At 48.3% G+C, this 9,076-nt stretch overlaps 1 protein-coding gene across 2 annotated transcripts in view; it reads left to right on the top strand.

Moving 5' to 3' along the window:
• NFKB1 (nuclear factor kappa B subunit 1) overlaps positions 1 to 3,371 on the top strand; it is a 149,312-nt gene extending 145,941 nt beyond the window's left edge. For both annotated transcript variants that reach the window (XM_030888509.2, XM_004703444.2), the window contains exon 24: positions 2,509 to 3,371. In XM_030888509.2, the coding sequence (XP_030744369.1) occupies positions 2,509 to 2,669 (161 nt within the window). In that variant the 3' untranslated portion in view covers positions 2,670 to 3,371. The remainder of the gene's footprint in view (positions 1 to 2,508) is intronic.
• The last annotated feature ends 5,705 nt before the right edge of the window (positions 3,372 to 9,076 follow it).

Here is a 9,076-nt window from a genome sequence, read left to right as displayed (position 1 = left end):
CCCTCTCAGCCCTTCGCAAGGGGCGGCACAGCCCCAAACCACTTCCTCCTACTTCAGAGCATCACTCTAAACCTCATTTGCATGTCTTCTGACCTTGACCTGTCGCTTCTCCTGCGTGGTTGCCTTCACAGCCACCTCCGTGCTGCCCTTGTGAAGTCACAGCACCCAGAGCCAAGTCCTGAAAGTCCTACCCCAACTCCATAGTGGCCAGGATGGTCAGTCACTACCTGCCTCGCGCTGCCTAAGGCAGAAGTCTCAGAATTCCCGTGACAACGTCCCTGCTGTAACCACCCCACGTCTAATCCACCAAGGACTTCTCCCCTCTGCGTGCATTCTGGCTCATCCACCTTCATCTTCCGCAGCAGCTCCTAACTGGTCTCCCTCTGGCCATTCTCTCTACCTTCCTTCAAGCCATCTTTGCACAGCAGACGGAGAGAGTCGTTTAAAATCTAAATCACTGTTACCCGTCCTCCGATTCATTCCTTTATTCACAGCCCCTTACTGTGCCTGGCACTGTTTGAGGCTTAGGTGATAAAGCAGTGAACAGTAGAGACATCATTATTTCTCTGTCTTTAACATCACTGAAATGCCCTCTTCCTCCCACCCAACTACCTACCAGTTCCCAGTTCAGGAGTCTGGTTGACCTTGAGGCCTTCGCATAGTCTTGTTCTCTGGAAAGCTCTCCCCCTTGCTGGACCTTCCTTACCTTTCCATCTTGGTGTCATGGCACCTGCCCCCAGGGCGGGCTTCACTGTGAGAAACACTTCAGAAAGTAACGTGTCCATCAGGAAGATGACCCACTTTCTTGATTCTCGTGGCCTGGTGTCCCGAACACACAAATACCCAAAGAAACCAGTAAGTACTTGCAGCATGGGGACAGTGGGAGGGACCCAAGTCCTTAATTCACAGTTACTTCAAAGTACTTGACAGTGCCTACCACAAATTAAATACTTAAAAGAACAACCTTGGTGGGCTGTATAAATTCATGAATTAGGAGTCAGTGGCCATGCTGATGAAATATTCGGATGTTAGAATTTAACGTGTAAGAACACAGCACATTTACTGTGTGTGAATATGTCACATTTGTGTTTCACTGGGCACTGTCTCTGGGTAGGACATCACTCGTGTTGCAGAACCTTCACGACCCTTCTCTAACGCGGGGAATTGGTCCTGAGTCTCCATGTAGGCTCAGTGTCATCATACTCACTTTATATTCTGCTACCCAACTGTGTTCGAGACAGTGGAGAGGGCGTGATAGCACACGAGGCCACAGAGAGACCTTGTTTCTAGTTCCTGCTTCTGTCACCAATTTATTTTGCCTAAGCTCAGCAATTTCCCCAGCTATAAAGTAGGTAATTCGGTGGTCGGAAAAACACCTAATTTCTAAGAAAAGAAAAAGTGCGCTTTGAGTCAAGAGGCCTCAGGAAGGATTCTGATCAAACTAAGGCTAACTGTGCCGCACTTCCCTCGGGCTGCAATTACCAGGTGCCCCAAACCGGGCGGCTTAAAGCAGCAGACGCTTTCTCTCTCACTGAGTCCTCTCTTCTCCATTCTGGAACCCAGACATCCACGCTCAAGACACCAGCAGGGCCATCCACGCTCCCTCTGGGGAAGACTCCGCCCTTGCCTCTGACTAGCACCCTGAGATTGCCGGCAAACTCGGTGCCCTTCGGCTTGTCGTGGCATCCCCTAGAGCCATCCTCACGAGACTGTCTGCCGTCTGTGTGTGTGTGGCCGAGTCTCCTCTGCGTCTCCATTTCCAAGTCTGTTCTTCTGACAAAGATCGTCTTAACTGGCCTGTAGGGCCCACTCTAGCCCAGTACACCCTGCTCGTGCGTGAGTAAGCGCATCTCAAAGATCCAGTTGCCCCTTCTGCGCTTCCATGAGGACACGAATTTGGGGTGACGCTATCCAACCCATGACAGCTCGATTCCAGTGGAAAGGTGCACACGTGTGGCATGTGCTGATGACGCCACAGTTCGTAGATCAGTAGTAGATGATAATAGGAATTGATTGGTTGATATGAACGTCAGAACAGTTACGATGACATGACTGTTTCTGCCCCTTCTACCACTGGAAGAGTCGGCAAGAGCAGGGAGCTGCGTGGAGGGACGCGGTGATTTGTGGAAGGTGGGGGGGGTGGGATTTCCTCTGCAGGTGCCTTTCAGACCCCAATTGGAGGCCAGCGGAGTCAAAATCAACTCAGTGGGAGTGGCTTTGGATTCGATAGAGAGTGCAGGATGTGGGGGGAGCCCTGGGGGTGTGGTGGTTACGCATTGCGCTGCTAGCCACAAGGTCAACAGTTCGAAACCACCGGCAAGCCAAAGGAGGAAGACTGAGCTTGCTACTCCTGTAAAGAGTTAACGTCTCAGAAACCCACAGGGGCAGTTCTGCACTGCCTACAGGGTCACAGTGAGTGGGAATTGGCTTGACAGCAGTGAGATTGGTGAGGTGTGTGAGAGCGCTGCCTTTGCCTGGCCCTGGTGACCTTGAACTCTCTCCCCTCAGATGAGCTCCGGGACAACGAAAGCATCTGTGACAGCGGCGTGGAGACCTCCTTCCACAAGCTCAGCTTCTCGGAATCTCTGGCCGGCAGCAGCTCAGTGCTAACTCTGAACAAACTGCCCCGTGATCATGGGCAGCAAGGCTCGATAGAAGGCAACGTGTAACCGGCGGCGGCGGCGGCGATGTCGACACGGTGCAAACCAAAGCAATTCCACTGCGTTGTCCGCGAGCAGGAACTGCAAGTGCATCCAGAGGTGCTCAGAGGGAAGCCAGCCAGCCCGAATCGCTCTGGATCTCATTCAAGAACACATTCTAAATGGGCTTCCTTTCTTGGTTCTTCCCTGATCCGTAATTCAGTTCGCTTCCAGGTAGTCCGTCTCTAGCAAGCGCAGCGCTCAGCTGGGCGGAAGCATCGTTGGGGAGGAGATGGCTTCGTGAGCTTTCACAAGCTGCCCCTGGATTCCATTTGCTTCCTGTCGTCATCGCTGCTGCCCCCTGCTGCATCCCCACTGTCATTACAAGGTGTCAGAGTCCCCACGCAGAGCCCTCCCTAGCGGTCCGCAGGACAGTTGTGCATCCAGATTAAGGATAAAAGGGATATTTTTTAAGTGGCAGTCACTCGGTGAACAATTAAAAAGGCTTTCTGCTTTTCCCAATGTGGTTATCTCGGTGATTTCGAAAAATGTACATGTCAATATTTAAACATGGTTACAATCAGTGCTGAAAATGGTCTCTATCCCTTTTCTGCATTTTGCTATTGTAAATATGTTTTTTAGATCAAATACTTTAAGGAGAAATGTTGGATTTATAAATGCTATTTTTTATTTTACTTTTATAATAAAAGGAAAAGCAAATTGTTGACCTCAGCTGGTTTGATCTCTGCCAATCCTTTTCTAAGACGATTCATAACAGTCATGGGGGCCTTCCCATCGGCTGGTTATCCATCATATTCAAATCCTCCTTTAGGATTCCAGAAATGGAAATCTTTTGAGGTATGAAAAAAATGTTGGGTTTGTTTTAGACCAATATTGGAAGTGTTCCATTTGTCAAATCCTTAGCCGGCGCATCTCATTTAGACCATCTCGCCGGATCTTCACCTGTAGCTCATAAAACTCATAATCTTCTCGAAACTGTCATGCAACGTGAAGCGCTGAAGCTTCAGCATACAGGAGGGTCTCGGACCAGGAACCTTCCAAAATGAAGCCTGGCTGAAGTGCTCATTACTCAAAAGCATTGAGAATAAAGAAGAGGAAAAACTCCAACGTGTTTGAGTGAGGTGGTATGGTGGACATGCAATGTGCAGCCAAGATGCCTCTATAACAGAGGACTTGTTCTCTGTCAGCCTCCGCTACTGGGAGTTCACGCTGCAAACAGCCTCTGCTCGGCCACTCCTTCAGGATTGCTTCAGCTACACAGAGCCACCTCATCCCAGGTCACGCCCATTTCCACAATGGCCCACCTGCAGTGACTGATCCATGTGAGCGTATAAAGATGTCCTATCAGGACAGCTCTGAAAGGCTGCTTGAGCCCCAGGTTCCCCACAGGGTGAGCTGAGGTGATGGGGTGGGCATCTGCCCACCCCGGCTGCTTGCTTATCCCTTCCACAGGTGTCAATCCCAAGGGCATTTCCACGTCATCTTCCTGCACACTTACCTCCACCTCCCAGTCTGCTTCCCAGAGCACCTGGCCTGTGCAGGTGCCATCCACTCTGCTGAGCAGTTGTGCACAACACATCAAGTCACTGAAGCTTGAACATAACGCAAGGAGGTACGTAAGATGACTGTCCTCAGGAAAACTGAAACAAAAGGAGTTCAAATGGGTTAAGTTGTAAGCAGCTTCTGAATTAGTGTTTAACTCCAAAGTTCATGTGTTGGGGTATTATTATGGTAGAGGAGAAAGCTGAGAAAAATAATTGAGTCTAGAACTGGACCCCAAGATATGTTGGATTGAATATTTGATGAAGTGAAATTTCAAGTCGCTGAAGAAAAAGATGACCATTCAAAATTAGATGTTCCATGTTACCACTTTGGGGCGGGGTAAATCAAGCCAAATTCCCACTTTCCTCCTTTAATCAAAAGAATTTTCAGATACAACAAAAGTAAACCCACTACTTGAAATGCAAGACACTGTGTCTGAATCATCTTGAAGAACCGCAGTGAGCCAGGCTCTCCTCTGGTGTAAAAATAGTTTGCGTTCTTCATTTTACAGTGCGTCCCAAATAAATACGTTGTTGGGGTGTTTTGGTTTATTGTTTTTTTTAAAAAAACTCTATTTTCAATTACACTACTGTTTCTTTACTGCCCCACCCCAATTATTCCAATTTTTGTAAGTTGTTTCCATTATAAATATAACTCTTTCTCTCCCTCAATCCTCAAACAAGCCCCTCCCTCCATACTTCTACAAATTCCTATCTGTAACAAAGAGCTGATTTCCTGCTGGCCGAAACAAGCTCTCCCATCCCAAATGCTCTTCGTAGAGCAGGATGCTGACACTCCTCTCACTGAGGGGGAGGGGTCTGTGTCCCCTCCTGCTGAGTCCAACTGGTCCAGGACAAGTGTTAACATGTGGGGTAAGTAACTTCCAAGGTTGAGTCACAAGGTGTGGAGCAACATCCCTACTCTTGCTGGGTTGCTCCTCCTTGGAACCCACTTACTCTGTTCTAAAGAAGCCAAGTGGCCGCACAGAGAGACATATGTACATATGCCTGCCGACTGCCTTTCCTGGGCCACGTCCATCCCCTGTAGATGCGTGTGTGAGAAATCCTTCGGATGATCCCAGCCTCAGCCTCTAAGTGGCTCCCTCTCAACTTCAGACTGCCTCTGCTGATGCTCTGGGACACAGGTAAGCCACGGTGCTCAGCCCTGCCCCAACGGCAATTCCCGAGCACATTAAACGATGGATGTTTTAAGCCCCAGATGTGGTGTGAATTGTTACCATTCTCTGGGTTTCTGATCAGACCAGTGGCCATACCAGAAATTCTCTTTAAAGAGAAGCTGACTTGAGGAAGAAAAGCAAAACAGCTCATGCTGGGACTAAAAATAACATCTCACTTACTTAATAGGGAGCCCTGTTGATCTTCGGTTCCAGAAACTTCCTCTTTCTCCTCCCAGATCTCAGTTCTGTCCTGAACCTCTGCATGGTGCTTGAACACCAAGCTTACTAACACTGTGTGCATCTGTGTGTAAGGCGTCTCTTTCCTAGTGTACCAGCAGATGGGGATAAACACCCAAAAGAATGCGAGAGGGCAGGTAGAGGGGAGTGGGGGGGAGTGACAATGGGCCGGAAATAAACCTCCCCATAAAGCTTGTCTCGCAGCAGGAAGCCATTTAAAAATAGCTTCCTCAGAACTTTGGTCATTTTTTAAGGTTTGGATACTCAGCAGGCACAGCCTTGACTTTTTCAGTATCAGCAGTCTCCCTTTTGCAGCTGAGGGAAGCCCTGCTGCTGCTGATGCCGCCGCCGGCACCTGAGCCCCTCTCCCCGCTCCGCTGTATGTGGCACAGGCATTCTGCACTGCAGCAAGAGATGAGATGGGAGCAGAAGGGGCCCAGCAGGTCTGCGCATTCCTTATGGGCCTGCTCTTTCGGATGACTGAGTTCCACAAGACTGTGACGGCATCCCCATCAGTATGTCCCCTCAGTTTGCAATAAGGAAGTGGAAGGTCTAAATATGACATACCCAATATTCAGGTCAGGACTGATTCCAAACCCAATTCTTCAATGATGTTTCTTGGAAGAAAAGATACTGTAGGTGGAAGGAGAGGGTGTTGGGGGAAAGACAATTCTAGAAAAAGATGAGACTTCAGAGAGTATTAAGGACATGTTGCGTCCTTAAAGTGCCTGTATTTCCCCCAAATGCTCAAATAGTCAAGGCCTGCAGATTACTGGTTGCTCTCATCTTTCTCCTTATTTTGCATTTTGTGGGGGGATTTTTTTTTTTCTAGTTTTTGCTTTTTCAGGTAGTGGACTTGGAGAAACAAAAGGCTATAGGGTGAAACTAAAATTCTGTTTACATTCTTATAATCACAGACTAGAGGGGTGGATAGCACCTTACAGATCCCTTAGACTAATCATCCAGGTTTCTGTCTTTAAACCCCCACATTAGGAGAGACCTCCTCCCTATAGTCCTGACTGCCCCACTGGAAACATTAGCACCAATCCTAGAAACTACAATTTCTTACCCATTGATTTTCTCTTTCCCCCTCCTTTGATTACAACTTAATCCAAGGAGAGCAAAATCCTCACAACTGGGCCAGTAGGTAATGTCATGATAAATGGAGAAAAGGTTGCAGTTGTCAAGGATTTGTCTTGCTTACATCTGCAATCTGCTCATGGAGCCAGCAATCAAGAGAGAGATGCATTGCTACACAAGGCCCCTTTAGAGTATTGAAAAGCAGGGATGGTACTTTGAGGACTAACTTGCACCTGACCCAAGCCATGGTGGTTTCCCTTTCACATGCAAGTGAAAGTGGGACGTTGAATAAAGACCAAAGAAGAACGGAGGCATTTGAATTGTGGTTCTGGAGAAGAATCTTGTAAGTACCGTAGACTGTTAAAAAGAAACAACAGTCTGTCTTATAAGCAATACATCCAGAGTGCTCCTTAGAGGCAAGGATGACGAGAGTTCAGCTTACATGCTCAGGACATACAATCAGAAGAGAGCAGTCCCTGCAGAAGGACATCGTGTCTGGTAAAGTCGAGCAGCGAAAACAGGAAGGCCCTCAAGGAGACAGACTGACAGCGGCTGCAGCAGTGGGCTCAGGAAGAGGAACCATTGTGAGGACGGGGCGGGATGTGGCGATGTGCCGTTCCTTTGTACAGAGGGTCTCTGGGTTGGGCCCAGGTCCGTGGCCCCTAAAACAACATCCCTTGAGGATAGGGAGCATACTTAGGAGGGGTCTAGAATGTAGTGACACCTTCTCCCATTAACCTTGTGTTGCCCCTGGCCCACGGTGGCCCACGGTGGGCAGAGTAGAACCGTTCCTCCGGGTTTCCAAGGCTGTGGCTTTCAGGAGACAGGGGGAAAGGCCTTTTCCCCGACATCTCTGAGTAGGATTGAAGTGCCAGCATCTTAGTCACTACGCCATCTAAGAGCCCCTTGGGAAATCCAGGGATCCATCCCATTGTTGTCATCGTCTTTTGGTGCCAGTGAGTCAGAGCAACTCTCTGTACAAGAGAAAGCAACCGTGTCTGGCCCTTCACTGTCCTCTCAGTGGTGAGGCTTGCACACATTGTTGTAGCCCATGTGCCAATCTAGCTCACTGAGCATCTTCCTTTTGCTGCCCCTCTCTTTTACCAACCATGTTGTCTTTTTCCAAAGACTGATGTCTCCTGATAAGATGTCCAAAGTACATCCTCACTTCTAAGGAACATTCTGGCTTTACTTCTTGCAAAATAGATGTGTTTATGCTCTGACAGTCCACGAGTTGTGGGACACGAGAACACCAGCGCCCTAGAGGAAGAACGCACAAGGTCCCAGCTACCAGACAAGGGAAGATGCCGACGGCCTGTTCAGGCTTCTCAGGATGCAAGGGAGGCAGGGCCGAAGAGACCATCCTCTCATTCCACCAACTAGCTTTTCCATGTTGGTCTCTCTTTCCATTGAATTATCATAACAATCTTTAAGGAATGAAGATTATTACTCAGTCAAGATTTCTGGGGCATCTATTACATACCAGGCACTACAGTAGGTGGTCATGATTCATTATTTCATATTACTTTCTCCCAGATCCTCTGACGTAAGTTTTTGTTTGGTTTCGTTTTCCTGTTTTCCATATAGGGAGCCATGGTGGACTGTCAGGTAGGTGCTGTCCTGCTCAATCCGATGCCAGCGATGAACGTCAGCCACTCAATGGAAGAAAGACTTCGGCTCCTGTAAAGATTTTCGTGCCTCGGAAACCCTCCATGGGGTCGTTCAGAGTTGGGATCAACGCCATGGCAGTGAATTTGGTTTAGTTTTTGTTATCTTACAGATGAGGAAACAGGCACACACAGAGCCTTAATCACAGATCTGATGATTCTAAGAAACTTTTAATAAGCTATACTTAAGATGAGGGATGAAGACAGCGGAATGTTTCTTTTCCACGTTGTCATGCAGAGATCCGTTTATGACGTTCGGGCTGGGGTGATGGTCTCATCAGCCTGAAAGTGCCAGTCACCGCCTCTTTCGTTGCATTAGAGAAAAGCAGGGAGGCCAGAGGGGTGGTCTAGACTCGTACCTACTAGTAGGAGCAGTGTTGGCTTTGAATAGATGGCAGGCCCTGGAATGGTCCGTAATTCTTTACTGAGGAAGACTGATGTTTAAGGTTTTCTCTAGTCACAAGAGCTTTGATTGGGGAAGCTCTAAGCAAGCATTCACTCTGAAAGTTACCTAGAGTCACGGCCAATGGTCAGCACCAAAGGCAATTTCATCTATTAAGAATGGAAGGTGGGTGAGACATTGTAAAATCACTGTCTCAAAAGATACAAAGTCTGAGGTCTTAAAGGCTTGAAGGTAAACAAGCGGCCATCTGGCTCAGAAGCAGCAAAGCCCATATGGAAGAAGCACAACAGCCTGTGTGATCACGAGGTGT

This window comes from Echinops telfairi, unplaced genomic scaffold (genome assembly GCF_000313985.2).
Source record: "Echinops telfairi isolate 266 unplaced genomic scaffold, ASM31398v2 ScPeMD7_7468;HRSCAF=8506_0, whole genome shotgun sequence".
Taxonomy (NCBI): domain Eukaryota; kingdom Metazoa; phylum Chordata; class Mammalia; order Afrosoricida; family Tenrecidae; genus Echinops; species Echinops telfairi.
The sequence above is the reverse complement of the archived record's forward strand: the minus strand, read 5'-3'. Positions and strand labels throughout refer to the sequence as shown.